This window comes from Cyanistes caeruleus, chromosome 15, assembly GCF_971803275.1.
Source record: "Cyanistes caeruleus chromosome 15, bCyaCae1.hap1.1, whole genome shotgun sequence".
NCBI lineage: Eukaryota > Metazoa > Chordata > Aves > Passeriformes > Paridae > Cyanistes > Cyanistes caeruleus.
The window spans coordinates 13,637,377-13,660,354 of record NC_141715.1 but is presented as its reverse complement, the minus strand read 5'-3'; the positions used below and the strand labels follow the sequence as shown (position 1 = coordinate 13,660,354).

General features: G+C 37.6%; 1 protein-coding gene across 20 annotated transcripts in view; it reads right to left on the bottom strand.

The window, feature by feature from the left end:
* TENM2 (teneurin transmembrane protein 2) overlaps window positions 1-22,978 on the bottom strand; it is a 618,690-nt gene that overhangs the window by 202,351 nt on the left and 393,361 nt on the right. For all 20 annotated transcript variants that reach the window (XM_086851648.1, XM_086851649.1, XM_086851651.1 and 17 more), the window contains one exon: window positions 17,664-17,873. In XM_086851648.1, the coding sequence (XP_086707774.1) occupies window positions 17,664-17,873 (210 nt within the window). The remainder of the gene's footprint in view (window positions 1-17,663; window positions 17,874-22,978) is intronic.

The following is a 22,978-nucleotide window of genomic DNA, read 5'->3' as shown; positions in this document are numbered from 1 at the left end:
AACACAGCAAAACTAGAAAAACACTGAGTTTCTACTTGCAAAATGTTACCAAAAAACCACAGGAAAATCCCTGAGATGTTTCTCAGAGGAAATTTCATCTTGCAGAAAGCCAGCACTGCTTCTTATGGTTTGGATCTTCTCCCCTCCTATTTAGGCACAACAACGTTTCTACACAGGTGGTGTGATATATTGTTTTTCTTTACTTCAAAAAATAAATTCTAATTATATGAGTGAACATTCATCCTCTTTGTAAAAACATGTAGTTATTCTGTAGAGGAAACAGATAAGTGATATACTTTGTATCTTTCAGAACACGTTTTTGATGTGTAATCAATGTTTTGTTTAAAGTGCTTGGTAACAGCATTTTTATGAGTCTTTTGCAGGAAATTTCCTTAAACACAGTGAAATTTGAGCAGTGGAGCTGACTGTGTATAAGAAAAAAACAAATCTGACACACACCCCCACAGCCAACCCCCCCCTAAATCTTAGCCAGAGCTGTCTCCCAGGAAATTGTGACAGATTCTATGAGAAACCTGGGTCCCGTGCACATTAGAAATTCCTTCCTGCAGGGTTAGCAGGTGTGGGCTATGTCAAACAAATTTATTGCAGTCTGTGCTAATAACCAAAATTATAGAAAACCTAGATGAAAGTGCTCTGCATCCAGCTAATTTGAAGCTACCTTATGAGACAATAACAAGCTTCTAACAGTTTTCCCCTTTTTTAAAATACACTAATTATGCTTAATGTTCCCTGTCGCATTAGCTTTCATGGTAATTATATTTCAAAACTTTTGCAATTAGGGTACAGTTAATATTGTGGAATATTGCAATTATTTTTCATTGTGACACCTCTATTGAAAACTGGTGGCATAATGATCACATTGTTCAACTAAATCAGAACTGCAGAAATATGGCAAATGAACCAATTATAGATTATTATTTCTAATTACAGATAATGCCCTTTTCCTTGCTTTGTCCAGAACAATTTCCCAAATAACCAGACTCTTCCTAATTTAAAAAAAAAAAAAAGCCCAACAAGCTGATTTCTTCACCTTTATTTTTCTAACACACATTCTAGCATATATATATATGTCTGTAGTATGTAAATATATACTATACATTATATACTTTCAATGTGTGAGCATGGACAGATGTGGACAGACACATCAGCACATACAGAGATATTTTACAGTTGATACAGATTCAGTCAAATGCAGCTATAAATGTAAATATCACTAAGTGCTCACTCTGAGCAAGGATTTTACTCAGTGGTTGAACCTTGGAGGAAACTTCAAATGCATTACAAATTCACTCTGCACCGTTTCTAATTCAGCCCCACATTGCCCCAAAGAACATTTCCCTATTTCTGCTTGCCCTCCCTCTTTAATAAACTCAAGGGCTTTGTCTCTCTAGTCTTAGTCACATTTCCATCATTAAACCTAAATATCAACCTCCCCCCATTTACAGACTGGGTTCTGTTTATTGGTGCTGAATGAGATCAAGTCCTTGATAAATGACAACAGCAGAAATGCTCAAGAACTAATATATATATAATTGTGACAATTTGAGGTTCACTCTGTGGTTTTGAAGAGCTGCTTGTAATTAAACCAGTCTATAATTTGGTAGGACAGAACACTATTACATAAAAATACTTTCTGAGAAAACACAGCAGGGGAGTTGGAGAGATACTACTAAAAAAAAGCACCAGACAGGTAATGGAAGACATTCTGTTATTTTCAATACTTTAGCAATTCTGAGATTAATTATCATTTACCATTTATATTCTTCATATGGAATTTTAATCAAAGCTCTCTTAATTAAGTTTTCATTTAAATTACACTAAAGCAGTGATAAATAAATCAACTATCAAATCACTGACTTCAAACAGAGAAGACCTTTACCAAATTCCCTGTCTTGCCAAAACCTGCCATCTGTACATTTCCCAGCTACCAGACTAATGAATTTCAAGGTTATATTATCAAGTGTAAGACAGAATTTCTGGCCAACATCAGTGGAAATAAAGCGTGTATGAAATAATTTCAAATCATTTCTGTCGTGAAAAGGTCTGGGAACAACTTTACATGACTCCTTATTCCCTTCAATAAAGAGCAACATAAGACTTAAGTAAAACTCCTCCAAAGACGATTTCAGGCAGAAATCTGAAAATTGCAAATCTCAGCTTATTCAATACTGTGGAGTAAGGTTTTTTTAAAGAGCAATTGCCTGAACAATGAGCACATTTTCAAAATGAACTATAACTCTCTCTCCTCTGACCCTCTGAAACTCTAAAAGCTGATTTGAGTGATTAAATGACAGCTGCAAGTCATGAGAAATCTGGCACAGAATATAATTTTTAAGAGTGCCTCAAAGTCCTGCCATCACTAATGTCTGTCATCACCCACCTTTCCATCATTTCTTGGCTCGTATTAATTGATTTTTTTTTTTTTAGTTTTACGTGACTTATTTCTCTGGACATAGAATTTTCATGCAATTTTTGTTTCCTTTAGCTTCAGACACAATATCCACCATCTGCTGGGCACTGACAAAATACAGGACACATAAACTGTGCAGTGGAATGTGTTCCTCCCACTCTGGGTAAAATCATTTTTGTACCTGTATGGATGGGAAGGAGAACATGACCATGGGGATTATGTTTATGTATATTTCTATATGTACATGCTCTATATGAAAATCACCTATAGACTATACAGGTTTCCAGGATATTGATAGAGACAATAACCAAACACATCTAGCCATATAAATATCTATTTAATAATATCTGATGGAATATTACTGAAAACAAATGTTATAGTAGTCTTGAAATAGTTCAACAAAGGGGTTAAAAATAGTCTTTAGTGGTTTAAAAAAGGGATTGGCTTATTTACCTCATGAGAAAAAATGTGTTCAGATTAAAGAAATAAAGAGGTGTTTATTCTCATCCTAAACTATTGGCTATATATAAGACCAGTGCCCTAAAATTCATCATATTTGAAAATAAACTCAAATAAAGACTCCTCATAAAAAGATCAAAATCAACCACTTCAATAAAATAAATCTACAGATCAGCTTTTGTCTGTTTTGTTTTTCGTTTTGTATTTATTTTTTGTTTCTTTTTGTTTTTTTTTTTCTATGGTGTAATTCTTCCCCATTCTTTCAAAATTTTCCTATCACGTTACAGATAAAAGTTTTAAGAAAATGATCACTTTAAAAAATAATGACTTCAAGATTTAGAAGATTTAATAAACAAAACCAATCTTGATGTGCACCTGTTTATCTGCACATCATCTCTGCTGGACTCATTTGCTGGAGCAGTGAAAGATGCAAGCACAGGTGTTAATTGCCCTGCTCTTCCTAATGATCATCCTTTTCTATTGGACAACAATATTTGCTTTACTGACAGCTATCAAAATGTTCCACTAATATCTGCAGAGGATAAAAAAAGGTACATTTCATCATATGACATGCTAGGTGATGTCATATTTGATGTCCACACGAAATATGCCAGTAAATTTCACTTGGGAAATTCCATTTCTAAAAGGAAGGAACATGGATATTCCAAGTTCAATTAGAGATCCACTGCTGTTTTAATTTGTTTCATTACACAAAATGTTTTCCCTCATATATGTTGTGTTTATAAGTGGAGACACAAATTTTATTGTCAGAAACCTTTGTGATGGAGTTTTAATTATATGCAAATTCCTGTTTAATTGATTAGTACAGTAATGCCTATGTGAGGCATAACAATCCTCTATAATGACAGAGCAGAACTCTGTGTTGCTCAGGGCCACTGATATTTAAGTATTCCCAGGGAAAGTGCCATTGGCTTTTTTGGAACTCATCCAATATTCTAAAAAGGGACCTAATTTTGCTGTCATTAAAAACAACAGCATTATATTTATTTTTTGGTCTTATCTTTGAGAAAATGAAACTTTTTTTTTCCCCTGGTGATTTAATATTAATCCATATTGAATCTCTAATGTTTCATGAGAAGGATTCAACCAAGCTCAGTGGAAGTACAGAAACCTGAAATTTGTTTCTAAATTCAAAAACTTCTTCATAACACTGTCTCTGTCTTGACTAATATATAATGTTTGCAGTGGGCCAGTCAGTAAATCTGCTATTTCAAGCTTGCTTATCTATTCATTTTAAGGTCCTGTAATAAGCTTTTAACACTTTCAGCTGAAAAAAGTTGACACAAAAATTTCTTGAAAAAAAATCTCAAGGTTTGCATTAAGACAACACAAAAACTATCCATATCCTGATATTCATCACCTGTGAATATGAGTGGGTTTAATACCCTTATGTCACCTTGCTTAGCAGTGAGAATTCAGCTATGGAGAATCCTTTCACTGGTTTACATTTTGTAATTGTGAAACAGAGATTGCCACATGAAAAAGTGCCAAAAGTAGCACTAGGCACCGAGTTACAGCCTCAAACAAGATTTAAGAACAAATAAAAGCAGGCAAGCAGCTTCATTATGTGAATTTTGATGAATAGGGCGCAAACAAGAAATCATTAGAGAGCCTTTAACCATCATCTAATAATGCAGATTAATAAAAGCAGCTGGGAGAGCTGTAAGAAAATCAGTTCCCTTTCATTTCATGGAGCCTGCCAGAGCCCAGCCACAGCTCCTTCCCCATCTGAACAATTTACCCTGAACATTCTCCATCCCTGGGAGCTTCACTCAAGGGAATATTCAGCACCATTCACATATTGTTGTGATACTCTTAAATTAACCGTGTCTCATACCTTCAACAGGTCCCAAAGTGCAAATCAAAAGTGGAAGAAGGCATTAAATCTTATGAAAATATGAAGTGGGCAGTTTCTACAGGAGAGCTGCTCTCATGGCTGGGCTGCTGTGGGAAGCTCCCACTGCTCCCAGCCACTGATGCCCTGGAGTGGCCACCTGGAACAGAGGCTGGAGAGAGTTAAAAGAGTAAAGTGTGTGTTTATTAAAGGCCCTAACAGATACACCTTGGGCAGTGCAAAAGCCTGGCAGAGGCTACACCCAAGATGGACAATGGCTATGAGTTTCTCAGGCAGGTATCAGTGTGGTCTGTGTGCATATCAGAGGTTAATTGTCCAATTACACCTTCAGGTAATGAAGTCACATTCCCCCAGTTTGCTTCCACCCCAATTTACTTTTGTTTCACTTCTCAGGGCTGGGGCTGTGCTGGTGACCTTGGATCTCAGGCTGGAAGGATTGTTTTGCCTGAGCAGAATGTGCAGAGAGCTTGCTGGCACTGTGTGGAGTTCAGAGCTACCCACTAATGCAGCACAGGGGCTGAAAAACAGAAAAAATAAAACTTAAGGAAGCACCAGGACATTTGTTCTGCCCTGCAGTGAGAAAACAAAAGCTTAGGCCTGGAAAGAGGAGCATAAATCTAACAGTGGCTGAGACTGGTGACTAACAGGGAGATACTTAGAAAAACTAGAGGGAGAAGTTCTCCTTTTTATGTTTTCTTTACCTATTATTTTTCTGGTTTTGATAATGCTACATTGAAACTACAATGTGAAATAATACAATTTCAGTACAGTTTTCTCAAACATTTTAGGTACTTTCTCATAAAATCACCTGAGATTTTTTTTGTGGAAATAAGAAGTAAGTGAGCAGCAAAATTTTTACACAGATTTAAACCTAGCAGTCATATTTCTGTAGATCCTCTCAGTATAAGCCTATAATGACAGAGTTTTTTGTTACTCAAATGAACCTAACAGATCGGTTATTAAAAACCTGTTCAAAATCTAAGATTCTCAGAAGAAAGGGAAAGTATTTAAGGTGAATATTCAAATATCCCCCAAGAACCCAACACAAACTCCCAGGTATCCTACCCTTCTCCCCAAACCAAACAAACATCAAACCAGCCATCCAGATTTTGAATTTGTGCCTCTATATCCCTTAGGAATTTGGAAATTCAAATTGAATTTGCCTGTTCTATAAAGAAAATACCAGTCTATAATCCAATTGCTGTGAAGAAACCACTGGATGCAGAGGCTGTTGATCCAGCAGGATCCACCAGTAGTAATTTGCTCAAAGACATGTAAATGTTAAACATGAAGCAGTTGGCATCAGCTGAACCCAACAGGACTGCTGGGTGTTCCCAGAAGAGTCAGCTGCCCTGGGGGGCTCCTGCTCTCAATGAGCAATTGCTGCAGCTCCCCAGAATAAAACTGCCTTGATAAAGAGCTGAGAAACAGCACCAGTTGCTTTGTGACAGCAGGATATTAATGGAAATTGTTCCAAAAAAAGAAATTGAAACAAGAGTCTCCTAATGCATTTGCATTTCTGGCATGGTCTCAGAGGAACTGAGGAATCAAGGCTGTGGAATCCTTCCAGCTGTCAACAATAGAAACTAAAGAGAAGGAAAAAGATATTTAGAACTGGCCTGTAGTTGCAAAGAAAGTTTTGTGGCCATCTATGTACATCTGGATGACAACAGCTAATGATTTGTATCATCTCCAGGCAGCCACTGACAGAATGAGAGGACACAGCCTTAAGCCACACCAAGGGAAATTGAGGCTGGATGTCAGGAGAAAGGGTGATAAAATACTGGAATGTTCTGCCTGGGGAGGTGGTGGAGTCACCATCCCTGGATGTGTTTAAAAACAGACTGGATGTGGCACTGGGTGCCAGGGTTTCGTTGAGATGTTGGGGCATGGGTTGGACTCGATGGTCATGAAGGTCTCTTCCAGCTCAGTGATTCTGTGATTCTGTGATTCCTTTCTCCTGTAAGTCATTGGGAAGGATGGCTGTGCCACCTGGGAGATGGGCTGGCCTGCAGCTGCTGGCAAGGTGAGCTTCCAGCCAGTCTCCAGCCTTTTCCTTAGATCAGCTCTGTAAGGACAGTCCCTCACCAGCCTTTCTGCAGTACCAGAACCACCAGTTCCCAGCCTGTCCATGCACCTCACTCTCCACAACCTCTGAATCCCATCATGAGTTCAAGTCAGTCTCAAACTGGAAATTTAAGTATTGGAAATTCCTCAGTTACTTCAAAGGCACCCTGTTTTTCTCCTTGCCATCTTCTCCAGAAGTAGACAGCACTCACAAGTAAAACTGACTGACCTTAACATGTCCACTAAGTTAATGGATTTTAGAATAAAAGCTGTATTCTAACAGGTTTCTGCCTAGTGCCTGCTTCAGACCACAAGGAGACAACCCATTCACAAATATCTAACTAAATTTTGCTATATTTTCAGCTGAAAAAAGAATGAAGAGACAGAGTTGGAAAATGCAGAAACAATAAGGATTTAGTTTTTGAAATTCAGAACCATTTCATTTTTAACACTTTTAAGCAAAGATTTTCACCTTTCATTTTGACAATTTAAGTGTTTTCCTATTTTTTCACCCACATTGAAAGTAAAACAGAAAGGCTGAAACAGAGTGAGAGAAAAACTAACCCACATTCTCCTGTAGATTGAAGTGTCTCATATTGCTCTTCCTAACCAAATTTGCTGATTGGAAAAGTCCAAATTTCTTCTTTTATCCCTCCCAAGTCTTACCAACCACTGGCATTTTAATTTGTTTGGCCTCCATGTTACTCCTTCATGGTTTTGCAGCAAGTTTTTTCAGGTAAGCTGGAAATGCAGGTGCCAGGAGCTGATGAAACCTTCCTGGCAGGGTCACAAAGGTTTCATTTGCCCAGTCCCTGTTCTCAGCCTCAGCCCCAGAGAGAATCACTCAGAGCCATCTTCTGCCTCTTCAGCTCCAACTCCCCAAACTTCCTTCTCTCAACTTTTGTAAATTATTATAATTATTTTACTTTTTAAAACCATGTTTTCAGAAACCTGAAGCTCACAAGCTAAGAAAGATTTTACACCTTTCCATATTTGCTGGTCCCTATAATTGACAGGTTTCTGTCAAGTGAAACAATTATCCACCTGTTTGCAGGATAAAAGTATGAACAAACATGCTCAACACTGCTTTGTCAGGCAGAACATTTCACACCTCATTACTTAACTGAGGAGTTAGCCTGGTGTTCAGTGTACAGAATTCCTGCTGATTCCAGTAGAATAAGCTATTTGTATACCCCCAAATAATTACCATGTTGTATACATTACAGATTTAATTAATTCACTATACAATATTAAAGTCCAGATTTTTGAGTTCTTTCTGAATCATGAGAATCAAAGTTGAGAGTTTGCATTTAATTCCATACTAACAACTGTTCTCCAGATCTGAAGACCAAGAGGGACCTTTCAAAATAATAGGGTGAGAATTTTTTTATTAGGGAGTATTAAGACAATACTGAATTTTTCTGTTATTACAAATGGAGTTTTTGGGACATGGAAGTTCACAGCAAATCAATCCCTCTTTTTCAGATTTTGAGAGATCCAACAGCACAGTAAGAGTCACAACTTTTAGGGGTTTGGGGTATATAGGCTTCTATGCCCACACATTGTATTTTATCATTTATAAAAAGTCATTCTCATTTTCTACAGTATTCTAGTGTTTGCTCCTAAATTAGCAGAGCATCAGGTACAAGGAGTCATCCCAAAACAACCCAGTTTCCATACCAAGTTTCCAATTTTCCTTCCTTTTGATTTACTAGGTTGTTTTATTTCAGATCCAAACTATGCAAGATAAGCACCAGTTATCACTACAGTTGTAGGGATGCTGTTATGGCTCTGCTTGTAGGTGTGCATTCATTTATTTATTTCACAAATCATTACCCCTGACATGAATAAAAGGAGAGAAAAGCTCAGTTTCTGAAGATCCCACTGTTCCAGCCCCATGACACCCAGCACAAGTGCATTAGACAGAGAGGAGCCATTGTACGGGGGCGATGCGTGAGGCAGTGCCTTGGTGGGGCCAGGCAGGGATCCAAGGAGAGGGGAATGACAAATAGCATCCTACATGGATAGAAAAGGTCACTGCAATAAAAGCAACCTGGGGAACTGGGAGCAAGTGAAGCATTGCTACAGACTGGAAGAAAACACAAAATCCAAACAAATGGAACAGAGCAAGAGACAAAATCTCCGTCACCTGTGAATGTGACAGACTGAGCTGCGGAATCATTCTGGGAGATGCCAAAATGGAACAAGATTCCCTCTCTGCCTTGATGTCAATCGATCTGAAAATTAAGCATTTGCTCAGGCCAGTAATTAACTTCTACAAACATTCAAAGTCCTCAACTTTCTATGTAATGATCTGTCAGAAACATAAATTATGCATATTTGCAATGTAATAAAAAAGGCAATGCTTGGTTGATTTGCTTCCATGAGAAAAAAATAAACCCTCATCTGTAGTTTTAGTCTGCAATTGTTTCAAACACTGTGGGAATTACACAGGAGCTGGATCAGTTCAAGACTTGCAGTGGAGTTCCTGAGTCCTTGGAGCAGTGTCAGCTCCACACCAGGGCACACGCGGTGTGAGCAGCAGCAGCACCAGAGCACCACGCTCAGCTCTGACTGCTCAACATCTCAACATCTGCTTCTTCTCCCAGGAGAAATTTGTGTAACCCTGCACCAAAATAAAGCAGCTGCTTAGTGGAGGAACCACAGATTTTTATTACATTCCCACTGCAGCAGTGCCACAAGCTACCCACAAGGCAGCTGAAGTTGAGACTGTAAGAAAGACAAAATCCTGGCTTACAAAAGCATTCAGCAGCAGAAGATGCAGTGATGCAGGCACAGGAGTCCTCCTTACAATATATTCTTCTGCATTTGAAGAGCTGCATCAGGAAGTAACAGGAAAGGATATTTTGCTTGGCTGAGCTCTGTTTTCAGCAGAAGTTTCATCAATAAATCTGTATGTACAGACCCTTTCAGGGCACGTGCTCCCAGAGGGCAACAGGGCTGTGGCAGGGAAACACAAAGGGAAAAATACTCAGAGTAAAATGACAGAGTCCAAATCTCTTTCTGTTAATGCTGAAGGGACGTGGCAGACATGCATGGGAGAACTGCCAGGCAAAGAGTCAGGCATTAGTAGGGCAAGAAAAAAAATAATACTGAGAATAATTAGTAACCACTGATATGTTTCTCCAGTGATGCACTGAAGTTTCCCATCTCCTGCACTTTTAAAAATAAGACTGAGTATCTTCTGAAGGAAAAAAGCCCTAATTTTGATTGATTTCATCATGCTTTATATGAAGACAAACTCAGTTTCTAGGGATGTTAATGTGATAAATAGGTGACATATATTTACAGTTTGCCTGATAGGATGCTAATATTTATAATCATATTAGAAACAGGTATCAAAACTGTAAATCCATTAATGTAATTTTATAACTAGGAGTAATAATTAAGCACTAGATAAACACACAATTTATCATTTAAATAAACCAGAAGTGTATGGCATATCAAAATCAGAAAATCCATAAGACAAGATATTGACTCTTGGAAAGTGTCTCCTTGCTTTCAAGTGTTTGTAAAGGCACTTATTTGGATTTATAGGGAGAAAGAAGGAAGTTATTAAACTTTATGCTATTACAAAACCAACCAACCCACCCACAGAACCTTCTACATGCAAATATTGCAAAATATTTTGAAAAAATGATACCCTAAATTTTAGATTCTCTACTTTGTAGCACATGAAACACAATTTGCATTTGCTCAGCTCTTCACTTTCAGTCAGCTACCAAATTGTGTTGGTAGGCAGCTAAAAACATGAAATGTTTTCTAAATGTTGCCTTTCCACACAAACAGCAGCACTACCCACGATGGAAGTTGTCAGGACTGCACCACTGCCCATGAAAGGGAGATGCAGTTCGGAAGATTAAAAACTCTGTATCAAAACACAAAATTATTAGAAAGCCTGCAAAGTTCTTCCCACACAGCATGACTTACAGCACAGACAGTTAGCAAGAACAGTTTTAGCTTTTTCTACACACAAAAGAAAAACACACAAGCAGCATCTGGACTCAGCATACGAAAGGAAGGAAAAAAATAATAATTTTCTGCTTATAATTGCAGTATCCTCAGTGCCTTTCAGTTCTCAAGCAAGGTACCAAGTCTAGGCACTGATTTTCTTGGTGCAATGACACAGAGCAACAATACTGAGCCTTTAAGTTTGAAAGGCTTCAAAAGCCCAGATATTGGTGATCTCTAAGTATAGAATGCAGAATAAGCATTGGTAATAAGAAACTGGCCCAGCCATCAGGGGAGCTGCCAGAAAACATCAATACACAGGGAAAAGGAAACTTGGGAAGTCTGTGCTGCAGCTGCTTTGCTGGGAGGCTTTTATTGCTACAGGGGTTCCCATTTCAACACGTTTACAAACCTTCAAATTACAATTAAAAGCAGCTAAGAAGAAAAATCTCCCCAACTCTGAAAACCATGGTGAGCTTAAAAAACCTGTAAACAACAGAATTCAAGTCTGTTCTCAATTCTATAGCTTTTTGAAATTCATTATCATTTTTATTACCATAGAACCTTCTGTTTGAGATTTGATTGTTATTATGAATTCATAAATTAATAAACAGAATGTTTCTACAATATCTTAATATCTAGAATCACGTCTTCTGGCTGAAATTCAGACATCTGCAGGCATCAACAACACAGGGTACAGAGATTAGCAGCAGCAATAATATCAGTAATAGTTGCAGCAACATGGAGCTGATACTTTTTCTAAAGTACACCCTTTGGTTCCAGTGGGAAAACATTGTTCATGCTGTTCCCTCCATTTCTAACTCCAGTTCTAAGCTCTAAAATTAGACTCAGTGCTCAAGAGATGCAACAGAATGAGAATGTAACTGGTCATTAATGATTTGGAGAATTTAAGTATTAGAAACAAATTTGGAAAAAATGTATTTATTTAAAGGCCTTGCTGCTACATCCACACACTGCTTAAACAATATGTGTACAGAGACACTCTGGCTTACAACCTCAAAGCTAGGCCAGGCTCCACAGCAAAATCAACCACATAAATTATTTTAATTTGGAAACAGAAGTGAAAATGATCAATCTACCAGCTTTTTTCTGCATTGCTGTATAACAGCAGCAGAAGAAAGCTCCTTATGGCATTTCCTTGTGAATATATTGAGTAAGAAGCACCCCTTCTCAGGAGAATTGTGTACACAGCTGTAATTCAGGGCTGCCCTTTGGAGAAAGTTATAGGAAAGTAGAGGAAATAATTTAGAAACCTCAAACCTGGAACCTTAACTGATTTTAACTGCTGCTGCTTTAAGCATAACTTGACAAATTCTACAGCACAATATTCTGAAAGAGGTTCAGAAAGATGCTGCTGAAATCTTAATCACATACAGCAGTTAGGACAGGAAAGTGATGGCCTCCTTTAAAGGAGGATTTTCTTCAAAATTTTCTTTCTGATTTCTTTCTGATTACTGATCCCCCCTACCTGATCTCAGAAGTGATGCACAGAGATCAAACACAACAAAACCAAAAGTAAACAAACACAAGAAAACACAGCATGCAGCAGAGTAAAACAACACCCTCTTTCCTGGCCCCAGCTGCAATGCTGACACAGGGAGGAAGATTCCAGCTCCTTTCCTCATTACCTACTGAGCCAGCCAAATTTCTTTATTTAGACTCTGAAGTAAGCCCAAGACAATCATTCATAAGGATTAAAAAAAAAAAAAAAAAAAAAGAAAAAAAAAAGAAGCTATGGATTCTCAAATTTTGTGGCTGCCAATGTATTTTCTGTCCTGTAAGTTGATAGGTCCAGGAAATTGAGGTCTCCATTCAGTAGGGGGTGATGCTTAATCACCTGATGGGATGTAACTATTTCTTAAAGATGACAATACTTCTGCATTTTGGTTTGCATTATAGAGTAGAACTGGAAATACTTCTTTATTTGATGCCAGATTGTAAGAGGGCTATAAAACACACACTTCCAAGCACTCCCAGCAGAGGATCTGAAATAAGTCCTTCAGCAACAGTGCATTAATGAAAAATTCTGGCTTCTTTCAGAAAAGATTTTTACAAACTAGATCAAACTGCATGGAGGTGGTGGCAATTACACATTAATAATAATGAAATTCTATAGACAGGTAGTATCTGTGGAACACAGGATATCCATCTAGATATTTATACTGAATATAATGAATATTGATATTTTACATGATATTTCCACACAATAGGCTTATAAGCAGTCTTATTCTTTATTTCAACTCTAACTAACAGACAACATTAAAGAACAACAATTGTTTCCTTCAAGCCAACCTGTTTCTCTTCTCTCCTTGCTGACAAAAACTGCTTGTGAAAAAAATCAAATCAAACCCTGTCCTCTAAGCAGCATCCAAACCACTCTGTGGGCAGATATTGTTACATTGAGCAAGGGGTTTGTGCCATTGTTTCTGAGCCAAAAAGACACCTTAACACCAAAAAAATGGGTACTATCCCCCTTCAGCAAGTTCTTGGGAATCATGACAATATCTAAACCACAGCCTGGAATTTTCCCCCAAATCAAAATACTCCAGAGATCAATGTGCTTCTGCTTTCTCACAGCCAGAGTGGCTGAAGCTGATGAATGTGTCCAATTATGGATCCATTATGTGAAAACCTGATGTGTGAGTAGGTCTATCCTGTGTCTTTTACTCAGACTGACAAATGAACAAACAAATTGTTGTGAGTTCAAAATTTGGTTTAATAGCAATAAATCCACTCTAGTAAAGGCAAAGGTGCATAGAACGAAAACCCTTTTCTTTTTTTCACATTAGGTTGAAAACCAGCCTGTTTGTTATATTGTATTTTGACTGAAGCCATTAAAATGGCATTTCAACAAGCTGAGTCACCTTATATTAGCAGAAAAAAATAGATAAAACGCATACATGAAGAAGAAATAAACCTATTCCTACTGTAAGAAACCATCTCAGGAAATGGTATGGCAGGAACTGACCTTCTTTTAAAAGGAAAAAAACAAAATCCACTAACTTTTCACAGGTAAAAGGTCTCATTTCCTTCTACAATGTTTGTGTTTTTCAAAATACTATCAGCAGGTGCACCAGATTTCAAAAACCTCTTGTCCTTCATCACATATAATTGTGCTGCATATTATATTAAGAAATACAAGCAGAGGAATGTAAGTGATGGGAGTTCAATTAAAACCAGCATAATATCTTGTTGCATAGAAAATGATTCTGCAACTGAAACAGGTTCTAATGAGAGAAAAAAGGAATACATTTTCACATATTTTTAATTACATAGAACTACCTCAAACATGATTTTTAATAATATACTCCATTAGGTTAACATCATATTTAAAGAAAGTGCATTTTCTGATTTCATTTCAAGTCTGATTTTGAGCAATTATTGTGTCATTGTTCTGCAGTAGAAAGGTTGAATTCATTTACTGTGTGGTTATGCTAGTTATGATTGATGTCGCTTCTCCAAATGATAAACCAATCACCCCGATGATGTAATGTCATTTTAAGAGTGCTATAATCACATTTCTCTCAAACTGGGAGTTCTGATGAGTTCTAACAAAGATTTATTGTAGATTAAAGGCCTTCATAATATCAACAATAGGTTGCTCATTTGATAGAATATTTGATTAGGTAATTTTTTCAGGCAAATGATTTTTTCCATATATATTAAGCGTGGCTCTTGTGAAGGGCACAGGGCAGCACACATGGATGAGTGGCTCCTCATATCCAAAAAGGTTAATCTTAAACCTGTTGAGGAGCCACCCTGTAATTACAGAGCTTGAAGCAAGAGAAGTATCCAATCAGACAAACAAGAGGAAACTTCTATAGCGTAATTAGTAGAAGACATTGCCAAATATTTAATATGCAGCATGTGCTTTGAAGACTAGGATTGGAAAATTTAAAGAAGAAGCTAGAAAATGCTTGCAAAAATTTATGAAAGATTATCTTGGATCTAAGCCTTACATATAAGCATCTACAAATCTTCCTTTTTAACCCAAGCCCAAATTTAAGCAAAATATTTACATTTAATTACTGTCTCTCAAATGTCTATGTTGCTAAGTTTCCAAAGGAACTTAAAAAACAAAAACAAAAACCACAAAACCAAAACCACAACCAGAGCATGATTAACCTCTTCTTATCATGTAGATGGCAAAAGCCACTCTGAAAATCTTTCAAGGATAATGATAATCCACAAAAAGTAATAACTTTCTCCAATTTAATGTATAAGTCATAATCTGTTGTATTTTCTTATAAATTCTATAAAGAAACATTGTGATAACTAAAGAGAAAAAGTGACACCCCTAGGAAATGCTCATTAATTTCCAGAGGATGCATCAAGTCCAGAAGAACTCATGCTAGAGAACACTCTGCAGTGATCAAGCAATTTTGCATGTGTGTATGGGAAAAAATATAAAAAAAGGACATCTGTATCTTATACCCTGAAAATTAAAAGTCATTACATATTATATGGCTGTTTATTAAAGAAGCAAATGGGATATGTGGGGAAAAAAGTGTTAAAATGTAGCACGAACAAAGCAAAGCCAATCAGAGGATGCTGAAAATGTTCCTTGGGTCAGCTCACAGTAACAATTATCAAACACAAAGCTTTTAAGGATACAAAGAAACAGTGATTATGATTTAAAATGAAACATAAAGAGCTCTTCCATCAAATTTTCTGATGTTTTACTGCCACTTCCTTCATTTGGCTTTCTAAGAAAAGCCATGCTGGTTCCCTCAGTCCCAGCAGTGGCTGTAATTACCAAGTACTCAAGAATCCACCAGGTCTCCTTTTAGCTCTCATTCCCTGACCTTGATTTTCTTCTCCTTATTTCATTCCTCTCCCATTTACTTTTCCCACTCCCCTTTAAAATCTCATCAACTGCTTGATCCACCACTCCCTTTAGATGAATTCTCTCACTCTTTATTCCTTTCTTCAGCTGTGAACTTTCCCTGTTCCTGAGCTCTGAGACAAGCAAGCATTCCTCCCTGCACAGGTAAGGATCCATCACCAACCCAGGAACCAGAGCAGCTTTTTCCACGATATCCCTTTACATTTCTCTGCCTTAAGGGCCCCTGTCATTTTATTGCCCCCTTACTTGGACTCACAGGTGCTTTTGTGATTTTCCACAAGCTGATCTCGTTCTTAGCACCCTGCCATCACCTATTTTCCTACCCCATCATCTTCTCTGAGTATTTTAATGTCCTGTGAAAATTCATTGGGAAGCTCCAGCTTCTGCACACCGTCTTTCAGATAACTGCTCACCATGCAGGAACCTTCCCTCTTACCCCATGTTAGGTGAAATGCTTCCTTGAAAGCATTTGCTGACAAATTGTGCTGAGACCTTTTGAAAACACGAAGACTTCAATCAGCTGGATCACCCTTATTCAGAAATGGCTGAGCCCTGCAAAGGCCTGGAGTGTTTCTAAGGCATGAAACTACACTGACTCAAAGGTAAATCCCTTCCTGACCCCCTCCCCACTTCCACAGCCTCTGCAGAGTTGCCCATTACAGATTTTGAGACCTTCAGCTCCCAGATCACTCCCAATCTCTTGAAAGCCCCTCAAAAGTGCCATCGTATTTTCCATAACAATACACTCGAGGAGCAAGGAAGCACACTCAATTTCTGAATTATTATTTCTTTGTGCAATTACATTTTAACATTCCTGACCTGGGTTAAAGGATAATTCAGGATGGAAGGAGCCCCAGGAGGTGCCCAGTCCAGCACCCTGCCAAGCAAAGGCAGCTCTGAGGTCCGAGCAAGGAGCTCAGACTTTCAGCCAACGTGTTCTTGAAAAGCTCCAAGGACAGAGACTGGACAGGCTCCCAGGGACACCTCTTCTAACCAAAGCCTAGGGGAAAATTTATCCCTAATATCCACTTGGAATGTTGTGTCTCAAATTCAGCTCCCTGCTCACCCCCCAGCCCCCAGCCCCTGTTAAAGGGGGGTGTTCAGGTGTGCTGTGTGCACCCCACAGTCCCAACCTCACAACCCCCAGTGCTGCTCAGAGCTGCCTCCTCACAGCACAGACCAGAAACTGCACAGAAAACCTATTGTGTTCAGTTAAATAACATACAACATATCTATGTTAAAAAAAAAAAAAGGTGCTAGAGTAGCTTCTTTTGATTTTTTGGTATTTCTGATAAGGGATTGCATCTTCACTCCTCAGTTTGTGGCTGTCAAAATGAAAAGTGAGCACCTACTAATAAAAATTAAAATAAAAAAAATGAAAAGAGGAAAAAAAGAAGAAAGAAAACCCTAGGCACTACAGATTCCGTGACTGATAGAGCTGCAAATGTTTTAAAACAGTGGCCTGAAAGACAAGAATTAATTTGCTGAAAAATAGCAGATCTTAGTTAAATGTGACATTGTAAGTATAGAATCAGACAGATTCAGAAACAAGAACAGACACAGACTGGCAGAAGCCACATGCATTTTAAGATACAAAACCTCATCACCAAATGATATATTAGATTAGCCCATGCAGAACAAAGAACCATTGTGTGTACATTTCTCTCCTACCAGATGCAAGAAGGAGCAGGAAACTTACTTTGAAAAATAAATCCCTCTGATGACAAGAATTCAATAATATTTTTTACACAGATTCTACCATACTTCAAACTAAAAATCTCTCTATAGTAAAATGAAGGAAAACCATATATGATGAATTGTGTTTCCAGGAATTTTCCATTAAATAAACCAGTAAGATTTTCATTGCCCCATTTCCATAGATGCTCTCAATTTTCTGCTGATGCAAGAACACATTTGCACATTAAAAAAGAATGCATAAAACTGGCACAAACATGTCACAAACAAACTCCATATGTTTGCAATTTTCTTACCACTGCTGGAAGCCTGCTGTGGCCCTGAACACGCTCTCAGCAGATATGAATTAGGAGAGAACTCCTCATCAGGGTTGGTGTCCATGATTTGATGGGACGTGTTGCTGTCTAGCAATGGCATCTGGCAGCTAACTGGTGGAGGATTATGAGAACTGGGCAGCTGAGCAGATGGGAGAAGGCTAGACGAGGATGTAGGTGGAATGGGACGACCTGGGAAAGAGGACAGAGGGATCAAAGATCAGCCATGAATGTAATGAGAAACCCCCCAGCCAAGTAATTGCACTGTAACTGTCCATGGTTACACTCAATTACTGCCATGAACAGCCCCTCAATCTCCCCACTGGTACCAACCTGTCTCTTTCTATCACAGCTCTTGAAATTGCATCACATCTGTAAATCTCTTAAAATAATAGTACAGGGCTGATTGGTTTTTTAAAATTTTTTAACCAGGAAAATTGCTTTAGCACAGAAATCTCTCAGAAACATGAAACAACCATACAAGGGCTTTCTTCAAGCCAAGGTTCTTCCTGTAATGCTGTGGATCTTCCCAGATCCCAGTGAGAGATGTGAGGGGACAGCAGGACTGAAAGGCAATTATTCCACTTTAGAGATGGGCTAAAGCTGGAATCTGGGCTGGCAGCTCTCAGCTCTGCTGTCCTTCCTCTCCCATTGCTTTCTTCACCAGAGCTGTAGGAGCAGAATTTCCTGCTCAGCCAGGTTAATTCCAACCCTGAAGCCCAGTCCTTAATGGGTATGAAATATCTCAGCCCACAGCAACAATATGGTCTTGGTCACCTAAAGCAGTGATCAAGTCAACAACAAAAATGTTCATACTTATGTATCTTATTCTTTTGTGGACTCTCATAACTTTACATTAATCCATTCCATCAAATGCACACAGATGAAGACAGGTTTTTTTTTTAATTTTTTTTCTTTCTTTTTTCTTTTTTTTTTTTTTTTTGTTTGCTTTTTTTTTTTTTTTTTTTTTGGCATTGCAAGTTTATCTAGTGCATTGAAGAAACTCTTCATGAATAATTTAAATGTAAGAAAATATGACCTTTGTGATACTGCCAAAGTCTGTAAGGCAGAGATCTGCTACAAATGTTAAAACACAGTAAAACTACATCAAAATGGTGTATCTTTATTCCCATTATTCTTAAAGAAACAGTACCAGACAAAATACACACTGATTTTTCTCACTGGTTATACCTCCATTTCATTAAATGAAGGACCCCACACTTTATATGAATTACCCTAAGGTTTCTACCATTAGGTAAAAATACAGAATCACACGTGAAATTCCAAATGAGGGGGGGAAAAAAGCAGCAAAAAGAAAAGTTCCAGCTCCCACATATAAATTATATTTGGAATGCAGCAATCAGCCAAAGGCACATGTAGATACTGAAAATCATCAACTTTGCACTGCCTGGTACCAGTAAATAGCATGAAGTATTTTCTTCCCTTCAAAAACTTCTGAAATAAAATAAATATCATAACACAGGCAAGTGATGTTTATGATTATTTGTTATTACATCTTTAGCACTAGATAAATTGATAAGACTGAATGACCAAGTTATTATATGACAGAAATGGATTTAAGCCACTCCAGAGTAACTCCCATCTGCAATCTTTTATGCTACAGAAAATTCAATATGCATTGAGTATTTTCATTGTGGACTTCCATTTGTGAGGAAATAATTCTAATATTGATGATAGGAATAATTACTGTTATTATTCATGATTATGCTATTCTTATGAAATACTACCATGAATATCCTAAACATTCCAGGGAAGTGATTGAGCAAGACCAGCTTCTAATTATTTCTTTGCAATGTGTTGGAAAGAAGCAGAGAGGCTGAGGTTTGACACACCTCTGACAGGAACGTGACACTCGTGCCCACTGTGTGCATTTCATTTTCACATATTCTGGCTCTGCTTCAACGCTGTGAAGTTGAAAGAAGCAGCTTTATAAATTCTAAATCTGCATTGACTGCATGTATCATATGGAAATATGTTACTATACCATAAAACTGTTGGATGTGTGAGAGTATGAGAGGAAGGAAAAGATTTTTTTACTTTTGTGGAAACTACATATGGTATTTCAGGGCAATTTAGGTACATTTTTGCAGAATAAATCGAGAAATGAAAAAACTCCTCAAACCTTAAGAATTCTTTTGTCGGGAATGCTAATGACATTGTTACCATCATGAAATAATACAGCCCAAATCCCTGAAGAAAAGGCAAAATGTCTAATTACTACAGCTGTGTTTGTAATTGAGAGGAAACAATAGGTATGAAGCTGTTAAAATGTTAAAATGTTGCATCATTCTGGTGAGAAGTTGGCTCCTGAGGAAGGCTTGCCCACAATCACATGCTAATGGCAAAACAGAGACATCTATGAGCCACAGAACCTACTGCCAATCCATCCTCTGGTTAGACTGCCTAATAAACAACCAAATTTAATTCAAACTTTTCTTTTGGTTGGGACATTCTTGGGCTATCAAGTTGATTTTTTTGTATCTACTAAACATCAAACTCCCACTATAGCCTTACCCTCGTTGGGGGATTCTTTAAAAACATCTCTCTCTCCATTCCCAGCCCCTGAGAAACACACAGGTTCTCTCAAGACACCCAGCCTTTTGTAAAATTTGGTAGCAAATGAATAAAAAAATTACTGAACAGGAACAGAAATACATCATTAAGCTTTTTTTTGCCTTAAGAAAATAATCTAAGGGGTAACTATCTGCAGTACCACAGTCAGGTGGGCTTGTGAAAGTCCCAAAGAGTGGGAATGCAGTTAGGCTATAAAGAACATTTATTTGTTACTATACACTTGTAAGTAAGGAAAAAAGGGGTTTGATTCATACTTACATGAATATCTTGGTCAAATAAGTTCAATGTAACATTTAAAAGAACAGAATAAGCTTTGTAGGTTCTATAAACCTGAGCTCCTTGTCAGACCCATTCATGTGTCTACAGATATCTCAACAGACATATTTTGAAACTTGCCAGCTCTTTAAAATATTCTAAATTTCCCATTGCTTCTCAATGGGATTTGCAATACCCTAGTCTGTAAAAATACTGTGACATATGATAACATCATATTCTATTACACTGCTGTTTTCAAAAGTTAAATCATAACAGAAGTTCCTAAAATTTGTCTTCATATAGTAATACATTTAAGTTTTTCTGAATAAGTATTTATCTAGGTAAGCATTGACAGAATCCTATGTAATGGATATTTACAGTGACAGCAATAATGTAATTGTGTAACATAGTCAAAGAAACATAAACCAGATACAAATGCTAGAAAGGGAACCAGGCTTAAAGCTGATATATTACATTTTCAGTAGGGAATTATATCAGTTCTTTTCCCAATATCTGTTCATATGCACGTTCATACTGCACATACTCATGCATGACAAAGACTTGTACAGATACTGAATACAGCATTTGTAAGGCATTTTTCAAAAAAGCAAGCAGCCAAGAAGAAAATACAAATTTCCTCTCCTCCCACCCCTTTCTCTTGTCATTTATCTTATCTTCCTTTTTAGAGGGAAAGAAGAAATGTGGTTACTCTTCATTCAGATTTGGGCTTCCACACTACACAGCACCTCAGTCTGCAAGGGCCTTCTTTACCCTCTTATCACTTCCATTTTCCATTTTCCTTTTAAATCAGTCTCATGTTTCTTCACCAGCCCAGGAATTTTTATGAAACCATTCCTCAATTACTGCTACACTTTAAATCCTTAAGGCTTAAAATCTGCTGTAGAACCTACATTCAGAAATCAGGCCATGCTCACAGCTGGTAATGTCTCAAGCCCAGACAGGGAAGAAGAGTCCTGTTCATCTCAATCACAATAACACATCGGGAAAAAAGATACTGCAGTTGCTATGAGCCTGAAAGACCACACCATCCCCAGAAGGACAAAAAAAAAAATACAAAGGAAAAAAGACTGCCTGCAATCACTCCCAGCATGAATATATATAAACAGGAGACACAATCAAAGAAGAGATGCAAGCTGCTCATCCAGTTACTGAAGGATATTTGAGATGCACTTTTCATACTCTCTGTTCTTCCTCCTCCTTTAAAAGACCTATAGAGTTTTGTGGATAAATAAAGCCCATGTGTGTGTAAAACCCTGGCCTCTATATTACACCATGGTGCATGACAGGAAACAGGAAACCAAAAAATCTCCCTGGATAACAGTTTTGAGCAGTAATCATGGATATATGCATTCCAAAATGTGTGTGCATATATTCAGATACTTTTTTTTGTATACTGAAGTATATTTACCTGCACAACTCTAGATAGACATGCACAATATCCAGAAACATACATTATTTTAACAGGCCTAAAGATGAATCCAGACTCCTTAAACAGTAATTTTGCCATTAATTTGGACAGGAGGGAAGATCACAACCTGTGTGTTGCCATCTCACACTCTTAAGCTGCTTATTTCAGTAAGTCCTGTCATTAGAAAGCATCTGAGTCCCAGGGGTGGTAAATACTGATCTCAATGCTTATTGTAGCTGTAATGGAATTCTCAAACTTTTTCCATTAGCAGAATCTCTCTTCTAAGATTAGACATGTGTAGCAAACATCTGTGTAGAATGTTCAACCCCGTGCATTTTCATCATGAATGTCATATACCTAAGCAGCATATATTCACTGATAACTTCCATTTATGACAGAAAATCTTCCCATATGTACAGTCTTTTATAAGCAAGACCAGCTTTCAAAACTTTAAACAGCTGTTAATCTTCACAATCGAGGGGTTATGATGTAACTGTTCTATTCTTCTCTAAGGATACCTGCCAGTCAAGCAGCCAATAAACATAAATGACCTGTAATAGCTAAATTAGTCAAATATATATTGCTATCAATAAAACCCCTTTGTTCTACAGCTTTGGTCATAAGGACCAGGGCTCAGATAGAAAAGACACCCACAAGCCAAAGTCTCCCTGTGCAATCCTTGGCAGGTTAGATTGCAGAAAGAAGGGAAACTTTAAGATGACTGTTTTAAAAAACAGCTCTTGGGAAGATGTAGCAGCATTCAATTATTAATGCAGGAAGCTAAGGAAGCAAAGAGTGAAAGCAGGAGACTTGTTTCTCCATAACTGATGGCATCAGAAACACTGTGTAAAACACTTAATTGGCAATTAAGATTTTGACATTTACTGATTGAAGCTGCTGATGTTCATGTTGCACCAATACAAAGTATAGGACCCTGCGCAACGTGAACCCATAAAATTATGTTAGTGACTTACATGATGGACAGGATCATTGACTGCAGTTACTGCACTGCTCATTT